The 17,879-nt window shown below is 46.8% G+C and overlaps 2 protein-coding genes across 3 annotated transcripts; both read right to left on the reverse strand.

Annotated features, from left to right (window-relative positions):
* Positions 1–1,858: 1,858 nt before the first annotated feature.
* LOC100216716 (uncharacterized) lies at positions 1,859–3,412 on the reverse strand. The gene has a single exon (NM_001143121.1). It carries the CDS (start codon positions 3,394–3,396, stop codon positions 1,945–1,947), a length of 1,452 nt encoding a protein of 483 aa, NP_001136593.1. The 5' UTR covers positions 3,397–3,412; the 3' UTR covers positions 1,859–1,944.
* A 327-nt stretch (positions 3,413–3,739) lies between these two features.
* On the reverse strand, positions 3,740–11,711 carry LOC103652958 (receptor kinase-like protein Xa21). Of its 2 annotated transcripts, none has more exons than XM_008679942.3 (3): positions 11,614–11,711; positions 4,424–7,221; positions 3,740–4,340 (listed from the first exon to the last, which is right to left on the reverse strand). In XM_008679942.3, exons 2-3 carry the CDS (start codon positions 7,209–7,211, stop codon positions 3,949–3,951), a joined length of 3,180 nt encoding a protein of 1,059 aa, XP_008678164.1. In that variant the 5' UTR covers positions 7,212–7,221; positions 11,614–11,711; the 3' UTR covers positions 3,740–3,948. The 2 variants fall into 2 exon arrangements, with proteins under 2 accessions (XP_008678164.1, XP_008678163.1); XM_008679941.4 differs by lacking the exon at positions 11,614–11,711 and adding an exon at positions 10,909–10,996.
* Positions 11,712–17,879: the final 6,168 nt, after the last annotated feature.

The following is a 17,879-nucleotide window of genomic DNA, read 5'->3' on the forward strand; positions in this document are numbered from 1 at the left end:
TCTCCTGGTAGCATTGTACCTAACACAGGGCAAACTAGAAGAGAAGAATATGAGAGTTTTATTAGTTGCCAAATTCCAAAAACGTCGCTAGATACATCAACAACAAATGGGCTTATACAATCCTAACCATTATATGGTATGCCGGAGAACTCATACCTAGGTAAACCGCCACCTCCACCACATCTAATGGATGAAGTAGGGCCTCTGGGCATGGCCGAACTGTCCATCACCCTAGCTGGAGCATCCGGTGACCCATCGCAGACTGTCTGGTGTCCAATACACAGAGTGGCACCATAATGATAACACAACAATATTCTACACCACACCAGCACTACCCTCTCCTACCTTCGGCCCATAAGAGCCAAAGCATTCTAGCACCTAGGTCGGAGTACAAAGGTCGATGCAGGGCTTCGAGGCGGGGTTCGATCGTGGTGGGCTCGATCTGCGCAAAACCACAACAATAGTGAGCTAAAAATGTGTCAATGGTGACCTAACGAGCACGCAACGATAGGGATTGGGCTACAAAACTTACTGGGGATTCCTTTGACTCCATTGACTATCTGGTGTGGAACGAGTGGTGAACAAGGGTGGTGGTCCAACTGCAATGATGGTGGTAACCAGGAACGGATGAGTCGGTGATCTATGATGTGTTTTGGGTGCAGGTTTCAAAGGCAGCTTTTACGTAGTGAATCTCAGCGGCGGTGACAGGATGCAGGCGCGAGAACACGTCAGCAACCGGTACGGCGACAACGGTGGCACGAGTAGAGGGCGGAGATGCAACCTGACAACGTTGATGAGCAAGAGTGGGGGCTCGATCACGATGCAGGCGCAAGAACGCGTCAGCAACAGGTACGGCGACAACGGTGGCACGAGCAAAGGGCGGAGATGCAACCACACAACGTTGATGAGCAAGGGTGGGGGCTCGATCACGATACAGGGCGGTGGTATTTATAGAGAAAGGGCATGGGCGCAGGGGTGGCCAAACTACTCGCAAACGTTGGGGAGCGTTGCGGTGTCGTGCTCCTGTCCGCGTGGGAACGACGGCTGGAGACTAGGGCCAAAGCCGACAGTGGGACCGGGGTGTCAGCGAGAGCCGAATCAGCTGCATCTCCGAACGATCCAATGCACCGGTGGGAGGTTCAGGTCTAGGCTACTCTAGAGATGATGCGTGGCTAGGGCGCGGTGCCGCGCGCGCGGACATCACTGTGCTAGAGCGGAAACAGAGGAATAAAAAAAAGAAATGTTTCCTTTCGGAAGATTTTTTGGGTTGAGCTTAAAAATGATTTTTGAAGGGGAAATTTGGATCCATACCATTAAAAGATCACCACTTTAGATCCATACCATTACTATCTCACTTACATGTGGGTCCACATGAGTCAATGACATGTGGGGTCCATGGTATATATCTAAAGTTTGGATCTTTTAATGGTATAGATCCAATTGTTCCTTTTTGAAAACATGCAAATAATCAAAGTAGCAACCAAAAACTCATGTCCCTATATTCATTTTAGTGTTTTTGTTGCTCCAAGGTAAAGACTTTAAAGAAATTTTGGTACTGAGAAAACTAAGGTGTTACTCACTCTGTTTTTTATTTGTTGCTTTTTAGTTTAAAAATGAACTAGCCGACGTCAAAGTATTTAAGAATAGAGTTCTGCATATAAAATGCAAAACCACTTTTTTATAGCCGCTCAGACTTCAAGCCTACATGAATAGAAGACGAAGCCTACCACTTGATTTTTTGGTAATTTTTTTCTTCGGTTCGTGACTTCGTGTTAGCCTGCAGATGTGTGGGGTGGTTTTACTTCCCCAGAGAATTTTTTTCGCGTGGCTACCAGCTAACACTCGAGAGATTCTCTTTGAAGCTGGCGAGAACGATAGTACCACACGAATTTCAACAGTAGTGTTTGCCACCAGTGCCTTTCATTGTCTTTTCCTTGCTCTTGCTCACGTGCTCGACTCCAGCAAGACTGCAAGAGCTGTGTCCTCGTGCTCCCCCTTTTTCCGCGCGACCTCAACGACGTGGCGAACCAAGTCCCTCACATCGGTGTCCGACGACCCACCCTTCGCCATTGCGGCCCTCATCTGTTGCCCGAGCTCCTTGGCCCTCGCCCGCCTCGCCGCGCCCGCGGGGCCCTCGTCCATGAGGTCGGTGACCGCCCTGTCGACGCCGTCCCTCCAGACCTGCACCTCCAGCACCTCCCCTGGCTTAACGACCGTCACGTGCGTCGCCGGCACCTTGGCGCCGGAGCGGACGCCGGTGCCGAGCACGTCCACGATCAACGCCTCGTTCAGGAACTGGTCGACGAACTGCGGCCAGGTCATGAGCGGCACGCCGTAGCAGAGGCTCTCCAGGATGGAGTTCCAGCCGCAGTGCGTCAGGAAGCCGCCCGCGGCAGGGTGCGACAGGATGGTCATCTGCGGCGCCCACCCACGGACGACGAGGCCCCGGTCCTTCACGCGCTCCTCGAACTCCGCGTCGAGGGCGGGCGCCGTCTCCTTGGCCGACCAGATGAACGGCCGGCGCGACGCCTCCAGTCCGGCGGCGAGCTCGGCGACCTGAGCCGGGAACAGACGGGCGATGCTACCGAAGCTGATGTAGAGCACGGACGCCGCCGGCCGCGCGTCAAGCCAGGACACGATTCGGTCGGCGTCCACCGCCGCGCGGTTGCCTCTCCCGGCCATCGCGCCGGCGTCGGAGTCGGAACTGAGGAGGCACAGCGGCCCGACCACCCAAATCTTCTTGCCGAGCTCCGAAGCGAGGCGCTCCACGAACGCGCCCTCCAGGGCGGCGCACGTGTTGAACAGTATCCCGTCGGCGGTGGCCTCGGCATCGAGCGTGTCACGCCGGAACCTCTCCATGCCTGCAGGCCACTGGAAGAGCCCTTGCGCCGTCGCCCTGCTCACCACGGCGCGTACGGGGAACTCCGGCACCTCGAACGGTTCGAAGTCGTCGTCGTCGTCGGCGCGGTCGTAGAGGCCGCGCTTTTCGAGGATGTGCGCGGCGAGGATGTAGAACGCGGACGGGAAATGGACCACGAACCGAAGGATGCCGTGCCGCCGCGTGACGCTGGCAGTCCACGGCATGCACGAGTCGGAGACGAGGCAGTCCGGCAGCCGGGGCAGCGAGCGGAGGTACGCCTCGAGCGGCTCGGCGAGCAGCCACACGGCATCGTAGAACGGGATGATGAGGGAGATGTCGTCCAGCATGTCGACCCTCTCGCAGCCCGCGGCGAGGCCGAGCGCTGGCCCCGGGAACGCGAGCTCGGCGAAGTTGATGGTGAGCCCCGCCCGCGCGGCCTGCTCCAGGAAGGCCCTGTTGCGCGCGGCGTTGATGGGCGTCAGCACCACCGTGGCACGAGCGCCGTGGCTGGCGATGAGGCGCGCCAGGTCCAGCATGGGGAGCAAGTGGCCCTGCGCCAGCATCGGCACGAGCACGAAGTGCGGCGCTGCTGCAGCCATGGCACTAGAACTGACGTGGCTTTCTCACAGTTCTATTCTATAGAGCACATACGGTACAGTCTGTACAGGCGTTGGTATATTCTAGTGAGCCATGTATGACGTGGACATGAATCAAGGATGATAAATGTGTAAGCGTAACGTACGGCGAGTGTTGGAGGACATGCAAATGAAATCACTGCGACGGTGACACTCAGCGTGGTCGGAACCAGTCATTTCAGCTGGATGTTGTCCACCACTCATTGCCTGTTGGAGGACACAAAAAGACAGGAAACGGGAAGTATACGCCTCCAGACCGCAGTTCCATGCATTTTCTTCATTTCAATAAAGACACAAATACATAGCTGCAATGAAACCAAAGTTCTAATGAAAACAAAATAGTCTCGGCAATGCTGGGGGCAGGGCACCAAGCCAGTTCAGCAGCATACTGTATGTCTAAAATACATAAATAGAGTGCAAAACTTGTCCCCTATCAGTTACATATATGATCACTTAATTGTTTGCCCTTGTTAGGTCTGCGAGATAGCAGTCCCTTATCTTGCGCATCTCGGCTGCGGCATCACCCATGGGCTTTCTCTCTGATGGTGTTAGCTTGGTGCAGGACAGCGCGAGCTTAGTGACAGAAGCTATGGCGTTCTCAATCTCTTCCCCTCCAACGCTTCTGTGTCGCGGCTTTCTTGCGAACCTCTCATCAGTGGACAGCAGTACTGGATCAACGATGTCCATCAGCTTCTCTGGAAACGCTATCTCCACGAAGCCCTGTAAGGTCAATCCGTCCTCAAACATGGCGTCGGTGGGGGCCTTCCCTGTGAACATCTCAAGGAGCGTGACTCCAAAGCTGAAGACATCTCCGCACGAGGAGACCTGGCGGCACTCCCCGTATTCTGAAGTGCAAGAACAAGAAGAAGAAAAAATGTCAATATGCTCAACCAGTAAGAGAAGGATACAGCTACATATTTTCAGTTACCTGGAGGCACATATCCAACTGTTCCTCTTATTCCGGTGAAGGTACTCGAATTGGTCACAGGATCACCATCTGAATCTGAAAGAATCTTTGCAATGCCGAAGTCTCCAACACAGGCAACAAAGTCCGCGTTAAGAAGAACGTTGCCCGGCTTCAGGTCGCAGTGGACTATTGGGGGCTCGCAGTTGTTATGCAAATAGTCCATAGCGTCGGCGACATTGACAGCAATGTTCAATCTCTGCAGTAGCGTCAGGCCTGGTACACGTCCGGACGCATCTGAATCAGGATCAAGGTCATGTAGCCACTTGTCAAGGCTCTGGTTCGGCATGAACTCGAACACGATGGCTTTGAAATTATTCTGCTCCGAGTCAGTGCTAGAGCAGCAGGTTATGACGCTGATCAAGTTGCGGTGGCGGATCTTCCTAAGAGCTTCACACTCGACCACAAAGCTTTTGGAGGAACCTGACTGCTGCAGATCAAAAACCTTAACAGCTACTTGAGTTTCTACGTTTGTCAGCGACAGTGTGCCCTTATATACGGACCCGTATCTTCCTCTCCCAATCAAATTGCCATCAGAAAAGCCATTAGTTCCTCGGAACAGCTCGGCATAAGAAACTTTAGGATATTTATCATCCAACAAAGAGACGGCTGCCCCTGCCATTGCTGTAGCACGAGGTCCCTTTTTCCTTCTCCAATAGAAGGAGAGAAGCACCAGCATCACACAAAAAAGGCTCCCAGTAGAGATTATGATTACGAGAACTACACGACTTTTCATGTCCCTATGCTTCCTGGAATGGACTGGACAGGCAGGCAGATGTAGTTCCTGCACACCGCCACACAGCCTATCGTTACCAACAAACAAGAACCCCGTCGATTTGGCAAACACGCCTTGCATAGGAACTTGGCCACTGAGATGGTTGAAAGAAATGTCAAGTTGGGACAAGGAGGTCATATTCTGCAAGGTCGTCGGAATCTGCCCAGACAAGTTGTTGTGCGCAAGATACAGTTCTTCCAAGCCCTTCATGCGTCCAAACTCTTGAGGAATTGCACCCGACAAGGAGTTCTCTGTCAAATTCAGAACTACCAAACCATACATTTCAGTAATAGACGCAGGGAGGCTTCCGCTGAAGGAGTTACCATCCAAATGGAGCTGAAGCAAGCTTTGGCAGTTGCTGAGGTCGGGTAGTGAACCAGATAGGTTATTTCTGGAGATATTTAAATACACAAGCTTAGTAAGGCGACCAACTTCAGGTGGAAGCGAGCCGTTGAAAAGGTTGTCAGACAAATCAAGGATGTAGGACAGAGATGAAAGGTTAAAAATTTGCTTGGGAATTGGACCTGCAAATGCATTGCGCGAGAGGGTTGCGATGCTCAACATCTGTAGGTTGCTAATGCTAGAAGGAAGAGACCCCTCAAGATTGTTGTTGTCCATAGTGATTATCTGAAGCAGTGTTAGGTTACCGATTGAGGGTGGAATTGTCCCCGACAGCAGGTTGCCATCGATTCCCAAAGCCCGCATCATTTTCAGCCGACCAATTGTGTTTGGCAGAGCACCGGTGAAATGGTTCTGGCTGAGGAAAAGCTTCTGCAAGTTTACAAGATTACTAATGCCAGGTGGTATGTTCCCATAGATCTCGTTCCATCCAGTGTAAAGCACCTGCAGATGTGTTGATGATAAGTTTCCGACAGAGGGTGGCAACTCACCTGCAAGCATATTGTTGCGGAAGCTAAGCACGCGTAGCCTGGTGCAGTTGGTCAAGAGCGTGACGAACTCCCAGCCCTCCGTGGCGCTTGCCTCAATCTGGTTTGAGTCAAAGGAAAATATTCTTGGGCAAAGTGTTCCTATCTCCGGTGGCATCCTTCCAGTGAAATTGTTGACACTCAGGTCTATGGTGTCCATCATGGTTGCATTGGCAAGGGAGGCCGGGACATTCCCTGTGAAGTGATTAATTGCGAGGTAGATGAACTCAAGGTCTGGTTGGTTGTTTCCCCAGTTGGATGGCAGTGTACCGTGCAGATCATTTTGATCCACACCGAACGCAACCACTGATGATAGGTTGAACACAGCTTCCGGGACCTCACCCGAGAGGTGGTTCACAAACAACGCAAACCACTGGACGTTCTTGAGCCTTCCAAGCTCTTTTGGGATGGAACCCTCAAGCTGGTTAATCTGAAGATACAGCTCCTGCAGGCTTGTGAGATTGCCCAGGGATGGCGGGATGCTGCCGGTCAAATTGTTTTTTGACAAGTCCAAAGCCGCAAGCTTTGGAAAACCACCAAGCCAAGAGGGGATTTCCCCAGTAAGATGGTTGTTGCCAAGAAAGATGATTACAAGACCAGTGCAGTTACTTAATCCATCAGTGATTCCACCATGAAGTGAGTTTCCAGTAAAAACCAGATACTGCAACCGCCGAAGGCGGCCAATGGTCGATGGAATCCCGCCCTGCAGATTATTTGAGCTGAGGTCGAGGATCTTCAAGAATGTTAAGTTTCCGATGGCAGGGGAGAGGGAGCCGACAAGCCCTGCCGACGATAGGTTCAGAGCTGACACCCTTCCCTTGTGCCTAAGGCTGCAGGTAACCCCTGTCCAGTGGCAGAAATCACTAGTTTTGTTCCATGAGACAAGTGTGGGCGACTGCTGGCTCAGGCTTGCCTTGAACTGGAGCAGGGCGTCCCTGTCAGTGGCAGTCTCATTGCCGAATGGTAATGGTAACGTCGATACTTGAGCAAATGAAGTTGGCATCAGTTGGAGGACATAGGGCAACAGCAGCAACAGAATTGACGGCGACATTGATACACACCTTGCATATGCACGAAGTACGAACAAGCATTAAAGGTGCAGAAAACAAATTCGTGGACAGAAAACAAACTTCTTTAAAATGTCATAAGTTTTACATCTAGTGGGGGTAACTACTAAAATCGTTGGGTCGTCTATCATCCAGCCTTCTATGCCATCCATTCCGAATTGTAGTTAAGTTTGGCTCTGTGAATTTGTCCTAAGTCAAACTTTATCCTTTAGCAAGTATGCATAAATTCTAAGAACATATCTCGTTAAAATTTGCACATGTTTCAGATAAGAGCAAATTTTGACCAAAAAGAAATTGATAGCATTACGACACTACTTGCATAGTGTATTGAAGTATTCAAACTATAAATGGCAGCACCATGTCCAAATCAAATCAGGACATGGTTGGATGCACATGGTTAGTTGCTAGTTTGGCTAAAAATAAGGTCAAATTAGGCATGGCTAGCTAACAACTGGTTGGGGACTTGGCTAAAAACATTAGCCCGCCTATTAGACCCAGCTAAAATTAGGTAGCTAACAATGAGCCCAACATGGCCTCCGATTATGTCCAGGATTTGTTTGTACCCCCCCAACACACACACACGGTTATACCAGGCCATCATAACTTCGGCCCCCCAGCCGGCAAGCAAAAAAAATGACCAAGCTCTAACAACAAGTTTAGAATCTCTGTAATTTGGGTAACAAATCACAGGATTAGCTAAATCATCCTAAAGACAGAAGTTGATTCATCCTTGCGAATCGGATCTATGTGAAGCACATATTTCAGATATGAGCAAATTTTGACAAAAAAAATGGTAGCATTACGACACTACTTGCATAGTGTATTGAAGTATGCAAACTATAAATTGGCAGAACCATGTCCAAATCAAATTAGGACATGTTTGGATACACATGGCTAGTTGATAGTTTGGCTAAAAATTAGCTATCATCCTAAAGACAGAAGATGATTCATCCTTGAGAATCGGATCTATGTGAAGCACATATTTCAGATATCAGCAAATTTTGACAAAAAAAAAATTGGTAGCATTACGACACTATTGCATAGTGTATTCAAGTATGCAAACTATGAATTGGCAGAACCATGTTCAAATCAAATCAGGACATGTTTGGATACACCATGGTTATTAAAACGTCGCTTAAACGACGTTTAAGCGGTAAAACGTGATTAGAAACTAAAACGTCCGAACGTTCTAACAAATCAGCGTAGAACGTCCGTTTTGGACGTTTAATCGTTGTTTAAACGTCCGAAACGCGTTTTATGTCGTTTTAGACGTTCTGAGGACGTTCTAGTTACTAGTGGGCCTTCCTGGGCTTTATGTACTCGACTACTCGCTTTCGCTTCGAACCAGCGCTGGAGGTCGCCCAGCCGCGCCTGCGACTGCAGACCGCGCCTCCTCACACCTCAGCTAGCGCTGGAGATCTCCCGGAGCGGCTGCCCAGCCGCGCCTGCGACAGTGCGACCGCCCTCCTGTCCCCAGGTACGCCGCCGGCCCCCCTCCTCCCTCTTCCCTCCGCCAGTCCGCCCACAGGCTAGTGCGCCGTCGTGCCACTGCCCAGTGCCCACTTGCTGCCGCTGCATCCACTTGCCCGGCTATGCTCCAGTGCCCACTTGCTGCCGCTGCATCCACTTGCCCGGCCAAGCTCCAGTGCGCCGCCGCATCCACTTGCTGTCGCTGCCCTCGACGGCCCAGATCCATCCGCTGCCCTCGCTGCCCCTCACAGTGAATCACCTCTGCGGCTGGGATTGGGAGTGAGGGGTCCCAGCCACTTCCCACTGCGTCGTAGACCGTCGACCTTTGCGCTGCGCCTCACCTCTGCGGCCACTCCGCAAGACCAGCTCAAAGATCAATCGCGAAGGCTTATGTGTGAACTCAACTTATATGTGAACTTATTCTATATTTGAATTTCTATGTCAAGTCTGAAAAGACGTTTCAACATTCGTTTAAACGTTTAAAAGTTAAAAAGTTGGTTCATAACGTTTTACCGCTTTAATAACCATGGATACACATGGCTAGTTTGGCTAAAAACTAGCTCCAGTCAGGCATGCCTGCTTAACAACTGGTTGGAGACTTGGCTAAAAAGTTAGCCGACCTATTAAGCCCAGCTAGCTAAAATTAGGTAGCTAACAATTAACCCAACATGGCCTTGAATTATGTCCAGGATTTGTTTGTAACCCCCCCCCCCCCCCCCCCCCCCCCCCCCCCACACACACACACACAAACACACACGCGGTTATACTAGGCCACCATAATTTCGGCCCCAGCCGACAAGCTAAAAAATGACCAAACTCTAACAACATTTAGAATCTCTGTAATTTGGGTAACAAATCACAGCATTAGCTAAATCATCCTAAAGACAGAAGTTGATTCATCCGGCGACTCAGATCTATGTGAAGCACATATTTCAGATATGAGCAAATTTTGACAAAAAAAAAACAAATTGGTAGCATTATGACACTACTTGCAGAGTATATTGAAGTATGCAATCTATAAATTGGCAGAACCATGTCCAAATCAAATCAGGACATGTTTGGATACACATGGCTAGTTGATAGTTTGGCTAAAAATTAGCTATCATCCTAAAGACAGAAGATGATTCATCCTTGAGAATCGGATCTATGTGAAGCACATATTTCAGATATCAGCAAATTTTGACAAAAAAAAATTGGTAGCATTACGACACTATTGCATAGTGTATTCAAGTATGCAAACTATGAATTGGCAGAACCATGTCCAAATCAAATCAGGACATGTTTGGATACACATGGCTAGTTTGGCTAAAAACTAGCTCCAGTCAGGCATGCCTGCTTAACAACTGGTTGGAGACTTGGCTAAAAAGTTAGCCGACCTATTAAGCCCAGCTAAAATTAGCTAGCTAACAATTAACCAAACATGGCCTTGAATTATGTCCAGGATTTGTTTGTAACCACCCCCCCCCCCCCCCCCCCCCAACACACAAACACACACGCGGTTATACCAGGCCACCATAACTTCGGCCCCAGCCGACAAGCTAAAAAATGACCAAACTCTAACAAGATTTAGAATCTCTGTAATTTGTGTAACAAATCACAACATTAGCTAAATCATCCTAAAGACAGAAGTTGATTCATCCGGCGAATCAGATCTATGTGAAGCACATATTTCAGATATGAGCAAATTTTGACAAAAAAAAAACAAATTGGTAGCATTATGACACTACTTGCATAGTATATTGAAGTATGCAAACTATAAATTGGCAGAACCATGTCCAAATCAAATCAGGACATGTTTGGATACACATGGCTAGTTGCTAGTTTGGCTAAAAATTAGCTCCAGTTAGGCATGGCATGCCTGGTTAACAACTGGTTGGAGACTTGGCTAAAAAGTTAGCCGACCTATTAGACCCAGCTAAAATTAGCTAGCTAACAACTAACCCAACATAGCCTCCGATTATGTCCAGAATTTGTTTGTACCCACACACACATGGTTATACCAGGCGAGCATAACTTCGGCCCCACATCAGGCGATCTGAAAAATGACCAAACTCTAACAAGAGGTTTAGAATCTCTGTATTCTAAGCAACAAATCACAGCATTAGCTAAATCATCCTAAAGATGGAAGTTAATCCATCCTTGTGAATCGGGTCTATGTGAAGCACATGGCATCTCAGGATAGGCACAGTCACATGAAATGGGATAACTTACGTAGCCTCTTCAAATCAGAAGCAACACCATGGCTATGGCTCAAGTGCTCCAATCCTCCAACTGACCACCCCGCCCTGCCGCTGAGCACACTGCCCGTCGGCTGACCACGCCGCATGCCCTTGCCGCCGCCGGGCTGCAGGGCCCACGACGCCCTGCCGCGCGCTCGACGGCCCGCGTCACGCTCAGGCCTGCCCCTGGCGCCCAGCCCGCGCTGGCAGCTGCGTGCCCTCCTATCCACCCGGGCCGCCGCGCCGCGCCGCGCCTGCCACCCCCACCCACATCGCATCTGGCGCAGCCGACGCCGAGATGGCCTAGGCGCGCCTGCTGCTGTGCGGTGGTCGTCGTACTGGCACGCCGCCATGCCGAGTACTATAACAAGCAAAGGTTTGCCTGGAGCTTTCTCGTATGGAGAGATGCCCCCATTCGATTTTAAAACGTCTAGTCCACATTTTTTTTTCTATCCACCTTCGTTCAAACAATAGTGAAAACAGACATAAATGTAAACTATATTCATATTACTCAATAAATATGTAATTAATCTAAAACAAATTATATTTTGAGATGGAGAAAATGCTAATTTTTTAAAGTTGCAAAGGTGCCATCGGACAAGAACACCAATCTCTCTAATAAAAACACCAGACGCACTTGAACTGGCCTTATCCCGTTAAAAAAAATGAATTATATTTTAATTTATAGATAGAGTACCTTCAGAAATGCCAACGCCAGATGAAACATGAGACAAGACTGTCTGCTGATTCCCAGCCACGGACTGCTCAGGTCCTTGTGCATTTGTGTGCGATTCTATCCATACCACCGCTCTTGTTTATTTATTATATATACGCTGGTGTAAGACGCCAGGTTCAGTTATTATATTGAACAGGTCAAGATGATTTGTTCCGATTCCAACACAAAATAATAGTCGTATGTATGAACGTGTCTACAAAAAATTTCCACTTGATTTCCCAGTCTCCCATGACGTTTGTGTATGAGTCCACCTTCCAGTCTAGATAATCTAACCAGGACGTCCACGTTCAACGTCAGTGGAGTGAAAAGCACGTTATGAGCTAGTTTAGGAGTTCAAATACCGGAGGGAATTGAAAGAGCTAAAATCCTCTTTTATTCAAAATTTAATAAGGAGTGGATTTTAGCCTCTCCAATCCTTTTCGGTTTTGTGGCTCCCAAACTAGCCCTATCATACGTCAACGGTGACAGATTTCATATTTATGTTTTCAAGATGTCATATAAACATGAAACAACTAAAATCTGGATTGAAATATTTTCTCATATTGGAGAGTTTTATTTGGTACATTATTCTAGCTGCTTTCATCCCATAAAACTTATTTCATCGTTTTTTCATTAATTGCTTGCCACATCATTTAAATTGCTAAAATGTCACATCATTTAATGAGCATAAAACTACGACTGAGAATAGCCTTAATATAAGGTTCATGTGAAATAAGCAACGCTCCACCATTGTGCTTCGAAAAGATTGAGTCCAAATACGACATCTTTGGGCCTAATTGATTGTCTGCACGGTTAAGCCTGGCTTGCATCTACTCCCTCCGTCCACGAATGTTTGTCACTATGGTATTCATGCTGATCAAACTTTTTTAAGTTTAACTAGGTTTATAGAAGATATAAACAACATTTGTATCTTTGAATAATGTATTATAAAGGTACATTCAAAGAACTACCTAATGATACAAATTATGTACTATAAATATTAATATTTTCTCATATAAATGTGGTCAAAGTTAAAAATAGTTGACTCCTCGAAAAGTGAGAACGGCCACCATTTGTCGATTTGGATTTAGATTTACCTAGCCTGGCTGAGAATAAGACTACGAACGCCTAAGATAGGAGTAAATTAGGACTTCTACTTTTCTCACTAATCTAGGCCACAAATAATTCTACTAAACAAAACCTATGTAAATAACTAAGCAATAATGTGAAAACTAGGTTTTGTCTAAGTGTTTCTATCTCTAATGTAAAATGAGTATAGCAACCTAAGTTCCAATCCTATATTCTAAACTAAGAATAGTAAAGATTGCAACTTAAGTAAACAATAAATGCAGAAGCTAAAAAACAAAGGTAGAGATGCAAACTCCGGTTGACGCGCCGGTATTTTTACCGAGGTATCTAGAACCGCCCTTATGCAAAGGGAAGGCCACGCGAGGACCAAACACCCAGTCGAGTAACTCCATAGAGAGTCACAGGCCTTCTCCACGCGCAAGTAGTGCTTCGCTTTCGGTCTCCTCTCGGACGCTCCCCGTCGTCTTCACTATCGAGCTTACGATCAAAACGTCGCGGGCCTCGTTCCCTCCGATACACGGTGGCAGCCACACCACAAACTTGGTTGGAGTGGTCTCGCGAGACTCTCGCCCCCACTCGATACAATTACAACGGCTCATGCAAGAGCCGAGGGATTTATGTGGTTTTTTCTAACCTCACTCAATATACTAGGAATAACCTAGAGCAAGCGAGTAGTCTAACTAAACTAATCACTTCACAAAGCACATGCGCTAATCACCGAGTGATTCTATTAAGGACTTGGGTGTTAGGAGCTATGGAGATGCACATCACCTCACTTGGTATGTTGCTTGGGCTCCCACAGCTCCAAATGGCCAGTGTATGGTATATATAGATCCATAACTAAAACTAGCTGTTGGAAACCCTTTATTGCAACTTTCTATGGCAGACTGTATGTAACACCCCTGGTGTAACTATCACTAAAACTTGAGCATAACATCATGAGCATTAGCATATCATGTGTTTGTTACACTTAGAGTGCATTCACTAGGCAAAAATTTCAAACAGGTTGTATTGATGTGACTTATTATGTGTGAAACCCTAGGGTAGGGTACTTAACCCTAAACTAGGCTTTGGAGTGACAATAAAGCCCAAGCATGAGAAAACTTCAAAACTCATTAGAAATAATCATAATATATCATGCTTAATGGACTTGGGTAGCACCAAAACCCTAAAGTGTTAAAAACCCCAGAAAGACCCCTAGAAAACCCTAAATAGAAACCCTAGGGGGCTAAGTGTAAAATTAGTGCACTTTTGGACCCAAGTGCAAAAACCAAGGTATTTAGGCACCTCAAAGCATATGGTTCACACCTTTGTGGATTTACAAATCAAATTATGGAAATTGGACTTATTTGCAAAATGGGCAACCCATAAACTATAAGTTACTAAGTCTGAATTCAATTTAAATGGGTCAACTTTGGAGCTTTATATCTCCTAATTCATAAAGAATTTGCCCTAGGTCAACACATCAAGATTATAGAGCTATTAAAGGGGTATAACTTTGTTTAAGTCATCAAACACAAGTGTTATGCAAAAGTTGGAGTTAAATGGACTCAAAGTTGGGCTGTCAGTCAGCTCAGGATCTGAAATCCGACTGACAGTGGTTTAGGATGAACTTTGGGAGCTCTTTCGAAGAAAATCCAGTAAGTATTTGAGTCTGACCACTGTAGCAAGATTGTAGCTGGAATATAGGGCTACAACTTTATTACTATGAGATTAGCAAGTTCTCACGTAGAAATTGGAGTTATGGGTCCTGCAAGTTGGTCGGACAGAGGCTCTGAATTGGATTTCTCATGGTACAGTAAACTGAAGAAGATCTTCAGATGCACCGCCCCTCGCCGCCGGTGATCGTTGCGCCGTGATCCGCGTTATCGCTACGATTCGTGCCCTCTAGTAAGGAGATAATCACGACCGCGTAAAGATCTTGGCACCAGATAGGCTTGGACCCGATCGACGGTGAGTTCGCCGCACCTACTTGGATTGCGGTCGGCCGAAGTGGTCCTCGCCGGCGTTGGCCGCCTCACAACCTTGCGCCACGTGCCTGGGCATCTTACCACATCGCAGTTGCTCGCGTTAGGCATATCCGGTGATCGCCGGTGAACTTGCCACGGTGAAAGCCACGATATCACCTGCGCCAGGGCTCTTTCCCCTCTCTGGCCGCCGCGCGTCTCTTCCAAATTAGCCACTACCGCCCCTAGATCCTATAAATTGAGCATGCCATCGACTCCACCATGTAGTCAAGCACCTAACGCACCCACCCGTGCCTCCAATCATCCATCAGAGAGCTCCAATTTGGGATTCCCCCAAATCGGTCCGAAACACTACACGAAGTAACCTCGCCGTGGATAGCTCGTTCCAGGTCCGTTCATGCTCTCTGCTCTCTCGTTTCATTGCCCTTATGTTCCCCTAATGCTCCTCGACCCGTCCAATTAAGGTAGACCACGTTAGATCGTCGGGAACACCCGTGTTCATCTGTTGTTCGCGCTGTCACCGTGGATAGTGTGAATAAGAGCTCGAATCGTGCAATTGATCGAGGGGAAATGGTTATTAGGAGTTGAATTCGGTGTCAACCGCATGGGAGCACCGGTAGTTGAGTTATCCGACTGGTACAGGCTCGCCAAAGCTCGGTCTGCTGCCGGACGACGTTGTGGGCCTGACGTTGTAAAGGAATAGAGGTGCGAGGGCTTATTTGCATTTGTCAGTGACCCAAGCAAATAGTGCGCGGGGTTCTTCTCTAGATTTTCAAGACCATTTTGGGCTAACTCGGGCCAGATTCAGCCCAATACTGTTGACTCTTTTCCTTTTTCTTTTTCTGCCAGGATTAAAGAATTTTTAGAAAATTGTAGAAAAATGCTAAAAATACCAGACCAATTTTGCTAGACTTCTAAAATTCTATACTATTTAATAAAAATAGTCTTATGATTTTTAGTTCAAATAAGGAATTTTGGTGTATTTAAAATAACCAAAACCTATACTCCTAGAATTTTAAAAATTGATTAGTAACTCCAAAAATCACTAAACTTTTTAGATAAGCTTTAAATGTTATTTAGAAACCTTGGGTAAAGTTTGGCATGATTTGGACATTGTTTGATGCCTAAACCCCAAAACCCTAATCCTCTAATGATGCCTGCCCTAGGAACTACAGTTCTGACTTCAAAAACCCTAGTTTCCTAGAGTCCCGTGAAGGAAAGTTGTATTCAAAATCTAAGATAATATACCTTTATTATCTTTGCATTTTCATAAGCATTACATGAGCATTCATGATTATATATGTGATATATATAGAAAACGAAGAAGAAGTAGAAGTTGAAGAAGAAAGAGCTACACCACCACCACCTGAAGACCCACCCGCCGGGAACTGCTTTTATTTTGACATTTGTGGAGCAGAGCTCGACTCTCCTATAACACAAGGCAAGCCCCAGTGCATTTGCCACCTCCTTGCTATTTTTAAAATCTTTCTCACTTGCTTGATGCATTAGGTGATACGAGTTGTGTGCTAAACACTTGCTGCATTTCCTTCCTTGAAAGATTGATTACTTTCCTTGATCACATGTTTTATAAAAAGGTTTTTTTCTTATGCTTAGTCTTGCTCTAGAAAAACAAAATGTTTTGTTTTGACAAAAGATGATGCCTCAAGTGGGATGGGATGTTTTTCAAAAATAAAACTGGATGGTGGATCCATCATGGCCGTGATGGGTTCAACATCGGAAAAGATGTACCTCTGTCAGGTACCAAACTTTGGGATGAAAATAATAAAGCTGAGACCAGGCGGTTGACTTGCACGAGAAGAGAGTCTCGGTGTAGTGTCTCCATCTGAGTCGATTAAGGACCGTGTCGATGTGGGCCTGCTGACCGAGGACCCTTTAGCTGGTCACACGCCTCATCATGGGTAAGCTTTGCCTTGGGCAGACTAAAACCAGAATAAGATAACACGCAATGGGAGTGGAGAGATGGCGAGAGTAGCGTGTACCCTCCATGGCAAGAGGTTGGACGGTGGTGTATCTGTGCTCTCGGTTGGCATGAACCTGATCTGGTCTTAAGAACCCCGGTGATGAGTTGACATATATATGCAAGGGTTAAGTGCTACATATGTCATGTGATTGGAGATCCCCAGCTGGTTATTAATCGATTCGGATCGCCGTTACTTCTCGGACATGAAGACTTGGTCACTAACTTACACGTAGCATTCCAGTGAACAAAAAGGGTTGATAAGAAAATGGCTAGTATAGGCCAAGTGCTTGAACTAGGGTAGAAAGAACTCTAGATGCAGGTAATGACTTAACTTGTTAATAAAACTGGATTTTAAGGATCCACTATTAGTAAGCATTTTTGCAAAACAGAGTCTTGATTATTAATTAAGCCTTACCTTAACTCCCTTAAGCCAGCATATCCTTGAGAGTCTTTTATTTTGATGGGTAAGACTTGCAAAAGTACACTTCGTACTCAGGGTTTTCGAACCCATGTTGTTGTAGGTGAGGAAGCAACAAATTTTTGTTGCTTTTTCTCCAAGGTGGTGCCTAAGGAAGAGAACCAGGATTGAAACCTCGGGAGGAAGTGTCCTCCTTTTAAACTTTTTACTGTTCTATAGGAGGGGGTTTTGCCTCCCGGGTTTGTAATAATATTACTCCTTCACTCCTATATAGTATTGGTCTGTAATATTAATACTTTTTCTATACTTTAATATAAAACAAGTTGCTATAACTGCTTCCGCATATTCGTTCCTCCGATGTGTTGTAATATCTGCATGACGGGTGAAACGCTCTTGGGAAAGGTAAAGGATACAGATACCAAACTTGTCGAGTGATTAGAAGCATCTACAGGGTTGCCCGAGGTCCGCTGGAAAGGACAACTGTAGGTGGGCCTAATGACTTGGGAGGTTCCGTCACAGCTCGTATCGGAGCGAAGCCCATCTCTGTAGATATTATGAGACATTTCAAAAAGAAATTTTCAAAGACTTATCTAAAGAAAATTTCTTTCATTCTTATCTTACTACCTTCTGAAGTACTTATCTTATAAGACCAGGTAGTAGAGTGGAATGTATAGAAGGTTGTGAATCAACAAAGGTTGATTCTGTAATTATGCATGCATCATGTTAAAAACTATATTAATAAAGTTTTCCCCCTTATGGAGATATGCCGCCGCGCACGAGGAAAACCGCGCGT

This window comes from Zea mays, chromosome 4 (assembly GCF_902167145.1).
Source record: "Zea mays cultivar B73 chromosome 4, Zm-B73-REFERENCE-NAM-5.0, whole genome shotgun sequence".
NCBI lineage: Eukaryota > Viridiplantae > Streptophyta > Magnoliopsida > Poales > Poaceae > Zea > Zea mays.